At 41.3% G+C, this 20773-nt stretch overlaps 1 protein-coding gene across 2 annotated transcripts in view; it reads left to right on the forward strand.

Moving 5' to 3' along the window:
• The window catches only part of SLC44A1 (solute carrier family 44 member 1), a 97448-nt gene that overhangs the window by 54662 nt on the left and 22013 nt on the right, over positions 1-20773 (forward strand). For both annotated transcript variants that reach the window (XM_037902334.2, XM_037902333.2), the window contains exons 5-9: positions 6999-7092; positions 11996-12165; positions 14974-15063; positions 17094-17233; positions 18046-18232. In XM_037902334.2, coding sequence (XP_037758262.1) covers positions 6999-7092; positions 11996-12165; positions 14974-15063; positions 17094-17233; positions 18046-18232 — 681 coding nt within the window. The remainder of the gene's footprint in view (positions 1-6998; positions 7093-11995; positions 12166-14973; positions 15064-17093; positions 17234-18045; positions 18233-20773) is intronic.

Raw genomic sequence — 20773 nt, forward strand, 5'->3', positions numbered from 1 at the left:
ATCCCAGAACTATTTAATAGAGAGCTTTAATTTCTCCCTTCCTCTGATGCTTCCTCTTTACTGGCGCCTACTATGTTCCTATGAGACAATTAGGAGTTCAAGAAACTGTGAATATCCAACTGCCTATTCTTCCTCCCTTTAAAAGTGTATTTAATGTTTCTGAAAGATGCCAAGTGGCAGTGCTGGAGAACAAAGTCCACTGTATCAGTAGAGCATAGTAAGCAGTACAGTCTGTCTTATTCCACCTTGTCTGTGGCTTCAGTCACTACCAGCTGGAACCACCTGTAGTGAGAAGATAGTTCAGTGGCCGTGGCTATTTGATGGTTAGCCTCTTTAATGTTGCCAGTAAAGAGTATCATTTATGATGGTGAGGTCTGTGATGTTCTCATGTGTGCACCATTCCTCAGTTCACATAGGCCCCTGAATTAATGTTAGGTGAGAACTCCTGATTACCAGTGACCTGGAAGTGAAAGTCTGTGTATCTTATTACTGGACTCCTCCGCCATCTGGCCCAGCACCTCTTGATCCCATGACGGAGCATTAAAACCTGTGGCTTCTCTTTCTAGAAGTGAGTGGAAAGTCAAACTGCTTTCCTGCCTCCTCTTAAAAAAACACACACACACAGACACAGATATATGTATATATCTCTGGCATAGGAGGTCTAAATTATGTGTGTTCTTAGCGCATACATTCTAGGTAGATTTGTTCCCTGTAGCAGTTTAGCATTTGACTGAGTATTATTGCAAACTGTCAGGTCCAGCAGACACAGAATGAAGAAGAACTGGTCAGTCTCAATATGTTTCTTTTTCTGACGTCCTTAAACTTTGTGCACTTGCAAGGGCTCAAGAAAGTCGTCTTTGTGAGAACAGCCCTTGTGCTCGTCCCCCATAGGAATAATTTGTCTTAATCACATGATGATCTTCTCCTTGTCCTACAAACCTGTCTCCTTTATACAGAGAGTGTTTGGCGGTGGAACATACCTTACCATGTGAAATAAGCGCTCATGCACGTTTCTGATTTGGTGAATTCTGGGGCAGATTCCATAGCCACAATTTACTGCAGAACTGTGCTCTAGTATCTGAGGTTTCATTTCTTTTTAAAGTAATGTTACTAGCACTTGTATAGCTAGAGCAGGGAACTGATCCCATTTTTCTTAATTGGCTGTTGACTCTGAAACCTAATGACAATGCAAATGGCACCCTGGTTAACTGTTCACTGCTGATCATTTTAGTAGACACATTGACTAGATTTAGCTGGGCACATGAATATGGGGCAAATGTGTGGATGTGGAAGGTGGTAGCTGTAAATACCTGCTGGGACGATCAAATGAATTAAACCCTGCTAAAAATTTACAAGAGCCTCCAGGCCTACCCGTCCTGGTTACCAAAAGCTCAGGTTGCCACTATCCATCTGTTAATGCCTTCAGCCTCCCTCCACCAACCTGTACAGTGAAGACCTGTCAAGTATCATCCATCTTGAGATTCACTCTTGCAGTTGCAAGATCTGTCGTGATTTTGATGAGAGACAAACTCCCCCACAAAATAGTCTGTACTCAAGGAAGTGGGCACTGAGCTGCTTGTCTGGAGACAATCAGATGTATTCCACTTCGCCTTCTGACGTACTGTTAACATTTCTGCATACTTATAACCATTATTAGCCAAAGTCTCATACACCTTTTTACAGGCAACTGTCAGTCCTTTGTTTTACAGATGAGTGACTGTGTGCCCTCTGAGTCTCACTTCAGAGAGAGCTAGAAATAGAACCCCACTCTCTAATATGACAGTTATAAATCTTTTCCTCTTTGCCACACTACCTTTCAGAAGAACTGGGCCAAATGACTTTATGTAACCCAGGCTACCAATGTGGTTCTGTCTCCCTCTAGAGAAGAAACCATATATGGAAGATCATGAATCTGCTATTTCCTCCATGCTCATGGTTATGGCCCTTTACTGTATGAATTAGGGGCTTGGGGTTTTAGATTCAGAGGTCCCAGATTCAGTTCTTGCAGACAATGCAAACAGTGATATCCTTACATTCCACTAGTCTGTCCAGACCACCACTAAACAATACTGTTTCCAGAGCCAGGAACAATGCTGATATACTCAACATTTTGCTGTCGTCTCACAGATAGTTGTATAACTCATCAGCGAAGTATATTGTGGTCCTCCAAGTGGATAGCAGCATTATTTTCCACACTGGCTTTATTCCTATAACTCTCAGTGGTGTTACATGTTCCCAGAAAAAAATGGGAAGACCTTGTTTGCATTTTGTATAAAAATAAATGCCCCAAGGAGTACTGTACTGAAACACATCTTCATTTCTTAAATCACCGCAGTCTGCTGCAGCATCATAGAAGGCAGATGGCCATGTCACATAATTTAGGTGCAGCTTCCTCCAAAGTTTACAAGGTCTTCAATATTTTGCATTCTCCACTGGAGAGAGGCTTTTCGGCACAATCTGTTCCCCTTGTCCTCAAGCTTTTCCAGCATCTTTATGCAATTCATGTTAATTGTGGCAGCATTTTTAAGAGTACCGGGGTTGATAACTGCTTAGTACTTGAATAATCAATCCCAAGCAAAACAGAAGGCAGGATTTCAAAGAAGAAATGTTTGCTTTCCAAATCAGAGTTCAAAGCTGGCGTTCTCAGTTTTTCCAGCTGTGGGCCACAATAAAAGGGAAAGCTTGTCTCCTGGGTCACTTCCCCTCCTGATCATGGTCACATCATAGCTCTCTGGTGACTGGACCACGTGTTTATGAAGAAAAGTAATATTAGGAAAGGTTTCAGAGTAACAGCCGTGTTAGTCTGTATTCGCAAAAAGAAAAGGAGGACTTGTGGCACCTTAGAGACTAACCAATTTATTTGAGCATAAGCTTTCGTGAGCTACAGCTCACTTCATTGGATGCATACTGTGGAAAATACAGATGATGTTTTTATACACACAGACCATGAAAAAATGGATGTTTATCACTACAAAAGGTTTTCTCTCCCCCCACCCCACTCTCCTGCTGGTAATAGCTTATCTAAAGTGATCACTCTCCTTACAATGTACATGGTACATCCATTTTTTCATGGTCTCTGTGTATAAAAACATCTTCTGTATTTTCCACAGTATGCATCCGATGAAGTGAGCTGTAGTTCACGAAAGCTTATGCTCAAATAAATTGGTTAGTCTCTAAGGTGCCACAAGTACTCCTTTTCTTAATATTAGGAAAGGAGCTAAAAATAAATGCTATATCTTCAGAATATAATTTAGTAGCAAGGAGAAAAGACAGCACTGTGACCCATAGTCCTGTGGACCACTAGCAAGAACCCAGGACTACAGCATAAGAGAGTATTTTCATAAGCCTCAGAACAAGTAGAACTCTCGAGTCCATCTTCTACAAGATACAGTTTGTTGGCACTCTCCTGATTACATCTCCAAATGTAGCACACCCCCTTGTGTAGGAAATAATGCATTTGCTGCCCTTGATTATTTTTCAGTTGGCTATTTGGATTCCAGCAGGAATGTTCCTAAACCAGTTGGAATTAATGATGTTTCTGGTCAATGTGTTATTCCAAGTAAGGCTGATTAGGTCTAGAGAGCTTTTATCTCTTGCAGACTTGGAAGCTCATACAGTAGCTGAATCCCCAAGATGTTCAGAAAACAGCCACCAGAATAGCATTCAGGATAGCTGCTTGTGGGACTGGGGAGAGGAAGGCAAAAAGAATAATCTCCTTTCTTCCTCCACCTGCAAGCCACAAAGTGCATGGCCACTACCGGAACCCTCTGGCTGGTGGTTCTGTCTGTGTTCCCATCTTGCAAGGACAAGTGTTGGCTCCAGCTCCACTCCTCATTAGCCCAAAATGTTCATGCACAGGGATATGGACAGAGGCCCTGCAGATATGAGTTTATCTGCAAGGGGTTCAGCCCACAGTGGCTGTGCTCACTAGATCCGCTGTCACCCGCTTTCGCTGTGAGATCTAGGCCATTGACAGCAGGGTGCTCTGCAGACAAAGGGGAGGGGACATGGTTTGATCCTTTAGATATGAGAACGTGGGGTTGGGCCTTCTGTTAATACAAATATCTTATAGATCGTTGCTAAAAATGAGTAACAGTGGGAAACAAAATTATTAGACTTCTAGGCTTGCTCGGATAACTACATCATAAATCAGCAAATGATTCTCCTTACTCCCTTCCCCAACCCTCATGTGCTGACTTTGGCATCCTTTAAAAGGTTCATGATATCTGAACTGAAAAAATGTTTCTCCTTTTATTTACAAGGTGTGCTGGGCATGTTGATGGCTCCTTTTCCTACTGCTAGGAATGTCTATGACTGTTCATGCTCACATTTAATTCAGAATTTTTATATTTCAGTACAGATGTTCAGATTAGATAGCTTTGCACTATTACAGAACCTTTCATCCAGAGAGCTCCAAGTGCATTACAAACAAGTTTTGCAACACCTCTGTGAGGTAGGCAGGTGTATTATAGCCACTTTTCAGATGGGTAAGCTGAGGCATAGTGTTTCACCATTCCTCCTGAGGCAATTCTGCGCCTCTACAAATGCGCAGAATTTATGTTCCCTGCAGATTTCTTTGCTTGCCTGCAGAAAAATGACTTTCTGACAGGAAAGCAAAGGGAAGCCACAAGAGCGGTCATGCAACCCTTCCCAGCAGTATGTTTCAGGTACCCAGGGCAGCCACCAAAGAGGTAAACGACTGGGGGCAAGACTGGGGAAGACCTGGCTAGTGGCTCCTACCCTGAGCTGGGCTCAGCTGCTAGTCCCAGCTGGGCTGGGGAGGACAGGACTTCCTTTTTCCCGCACACCATTCGAGGCCGAGTCAGACCCACTGCCAGATTTCTCCCCCAGCTGCAGGAAGCTCTGCAAGCTCCCTCTTCCCCCCGCCCCTGTGCACCCAGACCCCCTTATACCCAGACCCTCCCACCGAGCCTCACCCCCCCCGATGAGCTCCAGTCCCCCAGCATCTGGACCCGCCCACCGAGACCCCCACACCAGACCCCCTGCCAAGCTCTGTCCCCCTCCACAATCGGACCCGTCCCCCTGCTGAGCCCCAACCACCTTCACGTGGACCCCCCTGCAGAGTCCCATTACTGTTGCACCTAGAACCCCCCAACAAGCCCCTGTGCATCCAGATCTCCCTACTCCTGCACTTGGATCCCCCACTGAGCTGCCTGCACCCAGATTGCCCCACACAGAACCCTCTCAGCCCCCACCTGGATCCCCCCACACTAAGCCCCTCCACGCTTGGATCCTGCCTTGCTGAGCCAGGGTGTTTCTAGGCCAGGCCCGGTCCTTCCACTATGTCAGGGTTTGGTGCAGCCTCACCGCTAAGTACGTGTCCCAGAGGGAGCTTCACAGCTATCTCCCACCTCTGTGCAGCCAGTGGCCTGTGCTCCCCAATTCCATGCTAGAGCATCCATATTTGAAAAATAAAATTTGCAGAATTTTAAAATATTGTATGCAGAATTTTTTATTTTTTGGCGCAGAATACCCTCCGGAGTATTTATCTAAATGGCAGAACTGGAACAAGAACTCAGCAGTCCTGATTCTTGATTGCCTCTTTCAGCCACCTGTCTTTCTTTAATGATCTGCTAAATACAGACATATTCATCTCTTCCTGAAAAATCTAAACCATACAATTGAGGCTCTTGAGACTGCATGGGATACTTTGCACTGGTACTCTCAGGCTGTGCCCCTTCTCTGTACAAATAGAGGACTCTTTTCTGCAGGGGTAGCAAATGGGAGGAAATGCTACTGTGTGGTGCAGCACCATTAAGCCCAGTTGATGCTGGCTCAGCAGTTTTTAAAACTGTGCTTACACATGGTTTGAACTTGATTGTAGCCAACCTGGTCTCCAGTACGGTTTAACTGGCCAGCGCGTGGAGAGGGATTCAGCTTTGTTAGAGCTGCTGAGCATCCATAGAGTTCGACAATATAAACACGAGAGCACTTCTCCGTACAGATCTTCAGCTAACTCACTCTTTAACCTCAATAGTTGGTCCTCTCTTTACTCCCTGTAAAGCACATGAATTGTAGTTTAAAAAGAAAACTGAATAATTTCTTTTCATCGTGGATAGGTTTGGCAGAATTTGATTTTTATTTTTGTATCATTTTGATGGATAATATCTGTTTGTATTTAAGCAGTTTTTTTCCCAGTGTTTAGCAATTTTAACTTTTCACAGTTGTGGGGAAACTAGGGGAAGGAGCGGCTCAGACTATAATTATTTACTGACAGTAAGCAATTCAAAAAGTTAAAGCTTTCTAACCATTAAACTCAAATCATCACCATCACGTCAACATATACAAAGTAAATATTCTTAAATCAAGCTGAGTTGTCAGGCAGCATTTTCTCACTTTGCCCATCTGTAAGTTTGGCCTGCTATCGATGGAAATATTTTTTTCAATTTGTGGGTGTACAGTGAAATTTATGTTTACCAATAAAAATCTGTTCCTTTGATGCCTAATCATGGATGTTGTCTCTATGCAATTTTGATGCATTAAGAAACAGTTGGGGGTGGGGGAGACTTATTTCAAGGAGTCTAGTGATTTACATCCTCCTTCCTTTAAAAATGGACTATGAATTTAGCCTTTCTCTCTTGGATGATCAAAGGTGGTAGGAGGATGACCCAACCATGGAGGAAAGGGCCCATCTAATGCAGCGTACGGTGGGCTTGATTCAACGTTCTATTACAAAACATTCTCTCTAGTCTTTTGTAACTCTGAAGTCAATGGAGTTTTAGTGGTGGGAAAGTAATGTAATGGAGTGGAGAATTAGGACTATTATCCATTTCAAAAAAAGAAAAGGAGGACTTGTGGCACCTTAGAGACTAACAAATTTATTTAAGTCTTTAAGGTGCCACAAGTCCTCCTTTTCTTTTTGCGGATACAGACTAACACGGCTGCTACTCTGAAACTTGTCCATTTTAAGACGATTTGCTGGACAGGAACAGGAATATTAGATTTTTGATCTTGTAACATTTTTTTTCTTTCAACAGGATCAAATTTATGTAGCTATGAACTACAGTCATCTGAGTACACTACTGATTCACAGGCCTCTAAGCTTTGTCCTAAGCTCCCGGTTCCAGAGAGGTAAGTTTTAATGGCTTCTTGTCTAATTGTTCATTTGTTTGAAAAAGATTTCACAAAAACCTCACAAACCACAGTTTAGGTCACTCTGTAACATACCTGTGTTTGTTTTTAGCATGTTAACTCTGTTGGTACAAAGGTCATCTTTAAAGAGACTCTGTCAACATAACACTAAAAAAAAATACAAAAACACAACCTACTGTGTTACTAGTGCTATTAAAACTGGAATATTCAAACTACTATTTGATGTTCTATACTCAGTGTTGTGCAACGTGCTGCAAATCAGTTTGTTTGCCACGCTGAGGGCTGGCTGCATTTTAGCGGTACTGTTTGTACACAACGTTATGAAGGGCTTCGAAATGAAAGGTGATATATGCACATAAAATATAACGTTTGTCATTTATGGTGTTTGCTCCTTGCACTTTACTCAGCCAGTTAAACTCGGTGGGTCTGTTTCATTTGCTGGTTCTCTGTTGTGTCTAAGTTTCCAGCATTGGGATGCTTAAACGGCAGAAAGAAGAGAAAAATACCTGAAGGCACTCCTGTTCACATATTACTACGTTGGCTCTAGTTTTAGTGCTTAAAATTTCAACCCAGAGCTGCCTTGGCTGTTTTTGGTAAAGTACATGGTAGCGATTGTAACAAAGAGGATGCTGCTGGCATTGGGAGCCCAGCTGTGTGTTTGAAGATTAGAGTGCTGCCCAGAAGTAAAGGGGCAGTCAGCACTTCAGCTATACAGCAAATTTTGAGTTGTTCAGCGGTGTGATTATTTTAGGGCTCAGTCCTGCAAACACTTCTGTGAGTAGTCCCGCTGTCTTTAACAAGATTTCTGCAGGGGTGTTTGCGGCTTTGGTCTTCTGTGTTTTAGCTGAAATTGAAGGGGCTTGACAATGCAAACAGTTGTGACCAGTCATAGGTCTTACTTCTTAAAGAACCTCAGTCTGATTATATCTGTTCACGGTCAGGCCATACATTCTCTGCATGGACATGCGTGTTTGTAAAGGAAAAACAGAGAAGAGTTCTGGAGAGGATATGTTGTATCCATTTTAGGACCTGTTGTTTTAAATGTCTTTTGTTGACCTCCATAACTTACCCAAGTTTTTAAATTGACTACGATAAGCAGCAACTCAAATGCTGACAATAACATACTTTTTCTGAATCTTTTTTATTTGTTTGTTTTTTTTTTACTGCAGATCTGTAGCCTATGCAACAGACCTAGGCATAGATGCTGCGCTACCTAACTAAAATAAATACAAATTCCAGTGTTGTTTTGCATACTCAAATGGCTTGTCAGTTTTAATTTTTGCCAGAATTGCATGTACTTTTCTTCCTAAACATTCCCATGTCATTCAGTTGGATTGAATTTTGCTTAATAAGCAAGCACGCAGGTAGAATGGAGTGTCATGTCACTTTATAATACAGTGCAAATTCCTGGCAAAATTGCTTTTTAAAATAGTCAGAAGGAGCTGTTATGTCAGTGGAGGGTTTCTCCATTTTATTCTACAGTTATAAGTTAAAATAAAAATAAAAACATTCATTAAATTTTAAAGTTTCCCAAAGTTTGACTTAAACCCCCAAAGAAAATGAAAGGAAATGCCCAGTGGTTTGCCTTTAACTCACATTATTGTGTTTTAGATATTGTGCTAGTGCAGTTATTGGCGTGAACAAGCACATTTTGAAGAAGAAATGAAACGGTCTGAAGGCTGGAAAAATAAAATAAACTTCAGGAAGAAGGATGTTGAGGAGGAAAACTCCCTGTTGTTCCCTTCCTGGAAGCAGCTCTTCAGCTGGTGTAAATTATATCATTCTATTGAAGTCAATGGAATAGCTCCATTAAAGTCCGTGGAGCTATGGCAACTTACATCAGCTGAGAACTGTCCCCTGAAGTTTCCCAGTTGATCATTTTGGAGGTAAAGTGTTCCTCATGCCCTGCAGAGGAGCCCAGAGATCTTGGGGGACTCTGACATTTCAACTTTGGAACTCTGTTCTTACTCGTTTTGGCTTCCTCACAGCACTGCCAGAGATAACCACGCCCTCCAGTAGTACCTCCTGGAGCCTCTTCCCTGTGCTAGAGAGCAGTTTCACTGCATGAAGGTGGTTTTGGAGCAGGGCATGTAGCCAGTTTTCCCCTTCCTTCCTGCCTCCACCTGGTCCAGCTCTGCACAGCCCTGCAGAGGAGCTTCCGTTGAGTTTGGAGAGAAAAGGAGAGCATATCACAGCATCAGAACGCTCCATTCTGTTGGCTTAGTCTCCTCTACATGAGTTGGTATATATCAGTTATGGGGACTCTAAATATCTCACATCCACCCCTGTTTTGAGGCCCATCTAATAGAGAACTACTCTGTTCTTAACTCTGCATTCATTTCCTCGTCCGTATCCAATTAAACTGGACCCTTAATATAATTTCAATGCAACTGTCATATTTGTGCTTTTTTTATTTATTTATCATCCCCTACTAGGCAGATTCTGCCGATGTTGATCATGATGATTAAGCAGCAGATTATTCTTAGAAGCTTATAATTTCATTTGAGTATGTAATGTCTTAAGGTATAAGCAAGGGGCTTTATCAATAGCAGAGGTCACTATGACTAGATTTATTATTTCATTTTTTGTTAAACAAGGCACATCACATGCTCATTGAGTCAGAACCACTGAAATGGAAACAGGTCTCGTGCTGCATTCTCAAGAGTCTCATTTATTCAAAAAAAGGTTGTAATAACCACTGACCTTATTTTTTATTAATTATAACAGTTTCTATTTAACTATTACACATAAAAACAGGTAACTTAATATGTACAGTATAATTGCTACAAGCAAGAGGGATATTAGGAGATTAATACAGGAATGCTGTGTGATAAAGATAAAGAGTATATATTTCTCCTCCAGGACATACTGCTTCTAATGGCTTTTTTCAGAATGTCTGTTTTCTTGTCAAGATGTAAAAAATTGATTTTTTTTTAATGTTTCAGGATAAAAACTGAGCTTTGTCAGAATGATAGCTCTAATTTTCGGTATAAGCCTGTGAAATGTTGTAAGCTTTCTTAAAATTGGACCACGTGCATGAATTAAAAGTTAAATGCAAAGCCCTCTAATTTCAAGTTTTTCAAATTTCATTGCATACATTCTGTGGAGACCTGCGAGATGTTAACACATTCCAAAACTGGCTCCATCTTATAAAAAAGCGGAGGGAATATATAGGCTGCTCTCTAGATGGGAAGGCCATTACTATGGGTTTAATTTTATTTTTAACAGCTCTGACTAGATGTGTAACTGTTCTGCTTAACTGCTGGCTTTACCACTCACTGAAAGCAGAGTATCAGTATAAGCATCTGCAAATGCATTTACTTAGTCAGCACAGTTGACTTAAAACCTTAAAAAATAACATTTCTTATTATTTAGAAATCTCTGTCAGTTTCACAAAAGCATGGGAATCTGTTAATTATCTAGTTATGAGGGTGACCATAAACTCCTCCCAATTCTGCACTGAATAATTAGACAATTGCTTTTTTAGTATATTATCTCCCTCCTCTCCTCCACCTCCCCAAATAATAATGCATAGAGGGGATACTCTTAAAGTAGATGAGTCTAACCCTTCACATTAGAAGTGAGGGTTAGAATTTTGGTAAGACTCACAATTTAAAAAGAGGTATCTGGTACAGGAAACCTCAGGCTTCAAAATCACTACTAAAATAGGAGAATCCCAAAGGGATAGTGTGCACTGGTGCTTCATTATACTGAAATCTTGCAAATAAGTCAGTAGGAACTGATGGAGAGGAAGGAAAGAATCTGGAGGTTAAAAGAAAATTCTTCAATTTAATATAACAATATATTTTATTCATTGGATTCAGTTACAAGCAAGAGTATATTGCTAATAAATGGAAAAGAATAATTAAAAAATAAAATAGACAACCTTGATAGTCTGATCTAGTTTAGGGTACAAGAAGATGCAACTCCCCAGTGGGCAGCATTGGGAAAATAATGTCTCACGTTTGTGCTCTCCTGTATTATCTGCTGGTGAACTGCATCCCAATGTCTGTTTACTGGGGTGAGAAGTACACCGGACCCTCGCGAGAACGCAGGATTTGGGATCCATGCGCGGTACCGCATTAACGCGGGGACCACGTTAAAATGAATTGCAATTAAAGTAATTACATTTGGGATCCATGGCCGTGACCGCGTTCTGTGCGAATTCGCGCTATATAGACGTGCGTTCTATTGAGGGTCCGGTGTATAATGCAAAAATGTCAGTACCCCTTGAGAAGGACTCTTAATATCATTCAGGGTAAAATGAATAATTAAACAATTACAGGCCTCTTCATTGCATTTTTTATAAAACATTTAAAGACTTATTTAGCTGAGGTAATGTAAGTAATTACTGTAATTTTCCTATCCTATGACCAGAATAAACATAAGAAAGGGAATGAATAAGATATCTTTATCATGGCTGCTTGGCAACAGTTGTAAATGGTGACATGTTTTAGACTAATGTATATTTTTGCAACTATAGTACAATCATTTTTAGATGACTTTTTTGCTACAAAAGTGGGTCAGTATTCCATTTTGAAGTCAGTGAAGGGCATTGTTTGAGCTGGTGTACCACATGACACTTGAATGACAGATGTTTAAGCTGAAATAAGAAAACACTCTTTTGAGAGGCGGAGGGTAATATCCTATTCGAATATGCATGCTGCCTTCTTTACAGAAATACTTGTAAAAATTGCATCACTCCTCATTGTGACCATTGTCATTCTAGCAGCACCTCTGCATTAAACTCACAGCTCCTTGTTATGGTGTTATGAGGGTGGAGAGTATTGCATCAATTCACCTTTCATTTGTGTGTTGATGTGGCATTTATATTAAGTAGGAGTAATTTTTTTTCTGATTTTTTTTTTTCTTGTGTCACCAGTGCACCTATTCCATTCTTCCATCGCTGTGCTCCTGTGAACATTTCCTGCTATGCCAAGTTTGCAGAGGCCCTGATCACCTTTGTCAGTGACAGTAGTGTCTTACACAGGCTGATTAGTGGAGTTATGACCAGCAAAGAGATTATAATGGGACTTTGCTTGTTATCACTAGGTAATTGTTTTTCTCATTATTAGCTGTTTCATAGTACTGCGATAGGAGACTTTTAACATCCTCTAGCCACAACATGAACATAAAACATATACAGTAATAAGCCCTCAGGAAACTGTTCAAATGCTTTTTACTCAGTAGCCAAATAACTGTTTCAAAAGAAATATACATGCACATTCCGTTTTTATTTAAGATGGGGGGGAGGGGTTGGACATTCTTCAGTGCTCTTGCCACAGCTGTTTAAGTCAAGGAGAGGCAGCTGTACTTTCTAATGCTCATTTGGCCCTTTCACTCACAGTTTTGCCCACTCCCTGCACCTCCTTCTAAAAATGAGAGCAATGCATGGCATTATGCTCTCAGAAACCTGGGACTTAGGCTTCTTTTTGTGTGTATGGCTTAGCTATTTGGGCTGGGATTTTCAAAGGAGCGAAAGGAAGTTAGGTGCAATTGTGTTTGGCTCCTTTGAACCTCCTAACCTTGGTTTCTATGAATGTAAATGTTGCAAATGTGTTATTAAAAGCTGGGAAATTCCCAATTCTGGGCCTTAGGTTTCTTGTCGATCACTGATATCACACCAAAGTGAAGTGATTGTTTGTTTTAAACAGACCCTATAAATGAAGGTAAATTTGGATGCACACAATTTTATTACATTTCTGATCAGCTGACTTCATTGGATTCTTAATGTGAGGCCCTTAACCTCTTAAAAAAGCCAACCCCTGCTGTTACAGCCATCTGTCAAGAGTGTGTGGTTAAAGAAAAATAAATGACGACTGACTGCAGGGTGCCACAGAGTCTATAGCAGCAAGATTCTGCTATAGCCGATCTGTCTCTGTACTAGAGAGAGAGAGAGAGAGATCTTGACTGAAACAAAATAAAACGCAAAATCACTTCTTGGAACCAGCTGCAAAGAAACCCACAGAACTATTTCTTCCATTGCACTCCGTGGTAATAATAGTGGACCTGTAATAATTTGATCTAACGGTAAAAAGAAAATTAAGAATTTGCAAACTTGTAGCTCTGTTAGTAGGGCCCTACCAAATTTATGGTCCATTTTGGTCAATTTCACGGTCATAGGATTTTAAAAATCGTAAATTTCATGATTTCAGCTATTGAAATCTGAAATTTCACAGTCTTGTAATTATAGGGGTCCTGACCCAAAAAGGAGTTGGGGGGGGGGAGGGGGGGGTCACAATGTTATTGTAAAGATTTTGTTTTTGTTTTTGTTTTTTTGCGGTACTGCTAACCCTACTTCTGCGCTGCTGCTGGCAGTGATGCTGCCTTCAGAGCTGGGCAGCTGGAGAGCGGCGGCTGCTCAGGAGCCCAGTTCCGAAGGCAGAGCCGCCACCACCAGCAGCAGCGCAGAAGTAAGGATGGCAGGATATGGTATTGCAACCCTTCGGCGCTGCTGCCTGCAGAGCTGGGCCCTCAGTCAGCAGCCGCCGCTCTCCAGCCGCCCAGCTCTGGGCAGCTGCACAGAAGTAAGGGTGGCAATACCACAGCCCCCCTAAAATAACCTTGTGACCTCCCTCCCGCAACTTCCTTTTGGGTCAAGACCCCCAATTTAAGAAACACCGGTCTCCCCTATAAAATCTGTATAGTATAAGATAAAAGCACACAAAAGACCAGATTTCATGGCAGGAGTCCAGATTTCATGGTCTGTGGCACGTTTCTCATGGCCGTGAATTTGAAAGGGCCCTATCTATTAGCAACACTATAGTTGGATTAGTGCCAAATTTTACTTTATATAAAATTTTTCAATAAATAATGTAAAATTAATTTAGTCCTTTTAGGTTAAAGGAGGATAAAAAATGTGATTGCTTTCAGATCAATTTTTATGCTCCCTTAATTAAAAAAAATCAGAATGTTAGATCGTTTAGTTCACAAAGACGACCACAATGCCTTTCCCTTCAAAATGTAGCTAGTGCACACACAATACATCTTAGTGAGTGACAATTTAAGGAGGATTTTAGCATGCTGTGTCTGTATGTCGGTGGGACTAATACAATGCCCATGCTGGCTCCCTGTGAGGGAAGTAGCTTCCCAAATGATAGGTGCACTATGAAAACAGATGCAGAAATATTTATGTACCAATCCAAATGAATGAACTTTGAAGTGGCATGTTGCATATAATGCCAAGTGCACAAAAATGGGGATTTAAGAGATGAGAAATGGGAAAATAATAAAGATTGGAGGAGGAAATGTGAAAATTGCAAGTAAAAAATTATTGCAGAATCAATAAAACTCATTAAAGTACCCAATGTGAATTATAAAGATAAAGAACAAAGCAGTATTTTTTTCCTTGTAACAAACATGACATCTTAAATTACATACATCATAATATCTGCACTTGTTTAGCATGTGTGTTTGCATGCGAGTTCTCCTCTGCTGCTCAGAGTTGTGCAGTGTTTTCCCAACTCATAATATTAAACTCACACTTCTGTCATGTCCTCTTGTTTGTTTTGTCACTGTCTGAATACATCTGTGTGGGTAAATTATGTTTGATATATAGTGTACTGTGTAAATGCATACATGCTCTTGTTACTTAGCAGAAGCAGGAATTGTAGAGGCTACCTGACTTTCCTGGTGTATTTGCATAATAAGTTTGAAAGCCATGGATGGGGAGGGGACACTTCCTTTTATAAAAGAGTCTATTAATATGCAATAAGATAATTATTAATAAGATGATAATATTATCTTTAGTGTAGTGAGTTCAATTGAACTTCCTCCCCCTTGCTCGCGAAAAACAACACCTTTGTAGCATGTTCCTATTTGAAATAATTGCTCTGCTTATTATATTTTTCTCTTCTGCAGTGCTGTCCATGATTTTGATGGTGATAATCAGGTACATTTCAAGAGTACTGGTTTGGATCTTAACAATTCTTGTCATTTTGGGATCGCTTGGTAAGTCTTGTTCATTTCCTTGTTTTTGAGAACCAAGTTCTGATCTCTCTCCCGCAACCGCGAGGTTAATCAGCGTCCTATTCAGAGCCACTTCTTTTTTTCTGCTTTACGTTGACCTATCTCAAGGTTCCATGGGGAAACTGCTATCCTTCTGGCTGAGGAGGACTGGATTAGATTAAGTCATTGCTGCTCTTTACCCAGCCAGACAATTACTGCACCTCCTGCTTGGCGGATGAGTACGCACACAGCCCGTGACAACCTGGAGAATGAGACACCAGGAATCTATTCAGAATCCTTACACTGCAGTGTAGAGCCCTGTGGGGCAGAGCAGCCCCATTCACATTTAGGAGAGGCCCTTAGGGGGTGCCTGAGCTCTGCTCAGTACATTTAAGCAGAGGGGAACATGGGTGGTTTTCCATCACTTTTCCTCCTCCTTGCATACCTCTTCCAATCCTGGGGACTACTGGGGAAGCAGGGGGCTAGTTAGGCCCCCAGAGCAAGTAACAGTAGCCTGAAGCTGTGAGATGAGTTAGACACGCTGGCTTTAAGATGCCAGAGATTCCTCTACATAATGTGAATTCCCAGTTGTCCCATTAGGGCTGCTTTCTGGCAGCTTTGATCTACCCCATTAACTTCAAATTTTGTGGAACTGAAGTTTTATATTGTTGATCTTCAATAATGCAGCCAAAATATTGGGTATGGGCAGGAGGTTAAATTAGGTGACAGCCATGATTTAAGGTCCTGTGACCTGCCAGACTTAGAAAAATTTCAGTGGGCCGGTAAAAATACTTTCAAGATCACTTAGCTTTTCCGAACTGCCCCGCTGACACCTTATTACATGCTGAAACACAGCACCAAGTGCGAAGACCTTAAAAGTTATGTTTTGTGAGACACGCTGCTTTGTTTACATTAGTTCATTGTTTTTGAAAGCCCCATATGGTCGGTAGCAAATCTGGAATTTCCTGAGTCCTACACCTATCTTTTGAAACGAATAGAATCCATTAGCTAAGATTTTGGCACTTTAGATAGGCACACCGCAGCTGAGTCTCAAACCTTGAGGAAAGGAGAGGAGAATTGGAGAGAGAAAAGAAATATCAAAAGAAAAAGGTTAATTCATTGGAGGTGTGGAATCCCAGATCAAAGGGAAGGTTCTGTCTTGGAAAAATGGCTAGAGCCAGAGAGTGAAATTCTGGCCCTATTAAAGTCAATGGGAGTTTTGCCACTCCCATTGACTTCAGTAGGGCTGGGATTTCCACCAGAGAGTTTAACGGGAGATGCTTCCCTCTCTTCTCCTTAGCCTTTTATTTTTATTTTTCATTTTCCCATCTCACGTGAGGTGAGCTGGCTTTTCCCTATCACTCCTGCACTTCCAGTGCCTGCATCAGCTCTTCTTCAGGCAGGAACACCTATCTGTGGTTTATTTGAGGTGCTGTTTCCGGTGTCATGGATTTTCTCCCCTTTCCTCTCTCTGTCTCCTGGTTGCTTCCTTTCCTCTTTCCTGGTGGCACTTCTCTCTGAAGTGTTTTACCCTTTCACTTATCCACCTTTCTTTGCTCTTCTTTTTTCTGTACATCCTCTCTGGGGCTCCCTCACTCAGTTCTTCTATTTTAATATCCCATACACATCCTACCACATCATCATCTGTTCCTGTCCTTCCCTACCCCCTTCCAGTCCTCTAATGCCTGTCATATCGGAGCAGTATCTGTCCTTACCATGCCTCCCCTGACTAGTGGCTTCACCCTGTTCTCTCTAAAACACATGAAATGAGGAGTACTGATCCAAGGGGCTGCATGATTTTCAGGTGGACCTAGCAGGGTAGGAGCAGTGTAGGGAGAGTACCTGTTTGATTAGCAGGCAAGTGGGAAGCCAGAGCACTCCCCCTTCAAAATCCTTCCTTTCAGATTAGCATCCGCCCACTTGAATATTTTTTATCAGTTTAGACTATGCTGTGTTTGGCTGATTCCATTCTTTGTGCCTCTGTTCTGTAGAGGGAAATATAGTATTTGTCCTGTTTTTAATTCAAACCATAGGAGGCACAGGAGTCCTGTGGTGGCTGTATGCTAAGCAAAGAAACTTTGTCAATGAAACTCTTACTGCTGACCAGCTTCAAGTAGCCAAAGACAATCTTCAGGCCCTCCTGGTCTATGCCATTTCAGCTACTGTCTTCACGGTAAGTGCTTTGTCACTGACAAAATTGTATTCCTTTTTTCTGTCGTTCTCGCCATGTTCTTTGGCTTGTCAATGCAGGTTTTGTAATGTGTGCAGGAAAGATTGAAAACACTTCAGAAACATATCCCTCTATGTTTTGTTGTTTCACTTTCTACTATTAGGCACTGTTCTGGTAGACCTATTCTTCTGATGCCAGGGGGGAGAGTATTGTAGGGCCTGAACCCACAGCTGGTCTGGGCCACTCTCAGAAGTCAGCTGGGACTTCCTTGCACAGAGCAGCTTCAGGATTGGACCCTTAATTTGTATGTTCACTTGCACTTGGATCCTGTTTGTCAGATAAATCAAACATGCAATGCTGAGATGATACCTCATAATTTCATTTTAGTTAGTAAATCTTGATACAGGCATGCACTGTAATTAAACCTTTTTATAAACTTATCTGACAAGTTCTCCAGGATCTGTTTCAAAATATAGGGCAGATTCTGCCCTCAGCTACACCTGTGCCATCTCATTGCTTTCACTGGGTTGCACAATGCAACTGAGTGATAGAATTTGTTCTATAGTCTTGTCAGTCTGAGTGTCAGTTCAGAAATGTAATTTAAAAGATAGCAGGAGTCACTAAGAATAGTTTGCATTGATAAATCAATCTCGAAATATTTGATGTAGGATTAAGTCATGTAAGCTTGCAGGGCTTACACAAACTGTGTTGGAAGTGTGATTAGTTTGCTCTACTTGAAGAGCCTGTGTTGTTTACTGCACCTGGTGGTCTGCTCTTCATCACCTAAAATGTCAGTTGGAAACTTCTCTCCTCAGGTTATCTTGTTCTTGATAATGTTAATTATGCGCAAGCGAGTAGCTCTCACCATTGCCTTGTTCCACGTGGCTGGCAAAGTTTTCATTCACCTGCCACTGCTAGTCTTCCAGCCCTTTTGGACTTTCTTTGCCCTCATCCTGTTTTGGAGCTACTGGATCATGGTCCTGCTTTTCCTTGGCACTACAGGTATGTGGGTACATTGCTTCTTTAAAGTAAACACTGGTACTTTCTTGTTCAGACTTTAGATGTAGTTAAAATTTGAAAATAAGAATTGTTGAGCTCTGGTATATCCCTTTGACTTTGAATACTTTGAATGAGCACAGAGAGTACTTTAGTGCTGAAAGAGATTGCTGTGTTCTTGTGCACATCTGTATTCATCATCAGGTGTGAAGTTACCCATTGTTTGGTGCCCTGGAAGTGGCTTTCTACCACTATTTTGCCCCCCTTTGATGTGGGGAAGAGCAGCTGCAGGGCTGCTGTAACATGCAAGCAGTAAGTCTCCAAGGGACTGTCACGCTAGCTGGGACCTGTTCGAACACAGTGTGTTCTGGTTATGGCATATTCCATATACGGCAGCGGGGCCTAGGAAAGGAAGGTGGAGAGTTTATGATGCCAGCTTTATGCCATTCATAGATTTCCCCGTGCCAGAGGAATACTTAGCTATCCTGTTAGGGTAGCTTTCAGACTGGATAGTGTCTCATTTTTGGCTGTCTCATTGATTTGCAGAGTTGCAGAAATTAAATACAAAAAAAGCATGTCAATACATCAGTAAAGACATACATGTTTTTTAAAAGTCAGGAAATGTAAAACTTCAGCGGAATCCATCAATCTGGTTTTATCTTCAAAAATTAAACTCAGCACATCTTTTGAAATAATGTTCTGTTATTTCTGTTCCTTTCTGTGTTTAGAGAGTATTTTGGCTGGACCTGAGATAGACACCACCAGCCATGCTCAGGTCTGTCCCTGGTCCTTCTTCCCCCTTCTCTGTGCACACAACCAGCCACCTGCTGCTTGCAATCTATTCATTTTCAGCTCTGCTGCAGCTGTTACCAGTAAACAGTCCCCAGCCCTGGCTGGTGCAACATCAGCAACCTGATAAGGTGCTGTCAAATACACAAACTAAACAAACAATAATAGAGGGAAAGTATTCTGTCGTCTCTCTGTTATGGTGATTTTAGGGATTACTTATAACAATCGCATGCAGATAAATGTAATTTTCAGGTTGACGGTATCCTTTTTAAGGTTCCTGCAGAAATATTAATATAGTCACTTGCCATAATATTCAACATATATGCAATGTATTTAACAAAAGTAAAAGGAATAGAAAAAACTAGAGACGTGCAATATGAATATGCTAATGTTACTGTAGGGGCCATAACTCTGCATTTCTTGACTTTTTAAATATATCTCCTATGACATGAACATTACATTAACAGTTTTTTGCATTTAATTTTCCTCCTTTTCATTGTAGAGCAAAGGGTTAAAAAACCCAGAGACGCTCCTCTAAGGACTTATGGCAGCACAAGCAATTTAGCCACTACGTAAACTGATAAATGCACTTTTCTAAAAGGACACATGCATGCACAGAGCATCGCTCAAAACGCAAATGCACAGTAGCCAATTTTCTGGTGTTTGTGGCAGTCTTAGGGCTGGTCTACACTAGACAGTTAGATCCACCCAGCTACCTTGCTCATGGGTGTGAAAAATCCACATGCCTGAGCGACATAATTAAGCCAACCTAAGTCCCTGTGTAGACAGCGCTTCCATCGACTTACCTACTGCCTCTTGGGGAGGTGAATTTACTACAGAAATCGCTGTAGGAAGTATCTACACTGAAGTGCTAAGCTGTGCGCTGTAGCATTTTAAGTGTAGACATAGCCTTGGCAGTGGACATGCTCCTCAGCAATGAGGACTTTACACACCCAGTTTCAAGATAAAGGCCTAGAGATTCACCATAGAAGTTGCTGGGGTTCAGTAGAGGTACAAGGGTTTGCCTGAATAGAGGAGTTTGTAGGATTGGGGCCTAAATGTTTAGCTGATTTTAGTTAGTTCTGTACAAAACGGTGGCAGTAACTTTTCAAAATGGGAAATGTGTATTTTTCAGAAAGTTATAAGCATATGGGGGAAGAGGGTTAAATGGAACTTGAAATAGTGGGTTCACTACTTCACAGATGCTCTAATACATTATAGTAATTTTAACACTTTTTAGATCGTAAAACTATTTCAGCCTAACTATGGGAAAATATTTAGGATTTTAGGGCCCTGTTTTTAACAAGGGACAGAGATAACAGAACTTGTTCTTGGTTTTGTTTGTTTTACTGCTATAAGTTTAATTTTAATTATGAGATGTGATGTTTGTTATCTGGGGAACAATGAGTCACACTATTTTTCTTGTGCCTGAAAATGGTTATGGACCCAATTCTGCATTTTGAGCTGTGCAGGTAGACAGACCCCTGCACCCAATGGACCAGTTGCATCATCAGGGCCAAAGTTTGGGCTTTAATAATAAAAAGCTTTGCTCCGTTTTAATTGTTGGTAACCTCAGCCCTGGTCCTGCATGTGCCTAATTTTATGCACTGTGAGTTGTCCCATTGATGTCAATGGGACAAAATGTTTTGCATTAAAGTTAAACAATATTGAAGTCTTTGCAGAAACAAGGCCATACATACTATATATATCAATATTTCCCAAACTACTAAAAGCCAAAATGTATAACATTTCTAAAAA

The sequence above is a fragment of the Chelonia mydas genome, chromosome 5 (assembly GCF_015237465.2).
Source record: "Chelonia mydas isolate rCheMyd1 chromosome 5, rCheMyd1.pri.v2, whole genome shotgun sequence".
In the NCBI taxonomy this organism is placed as follows: domain Eukaryota; kingdom Metazoa; phylum Chordata; order Testudines; family Cheloniidae; genus Chelonia; species Chelonia mydas.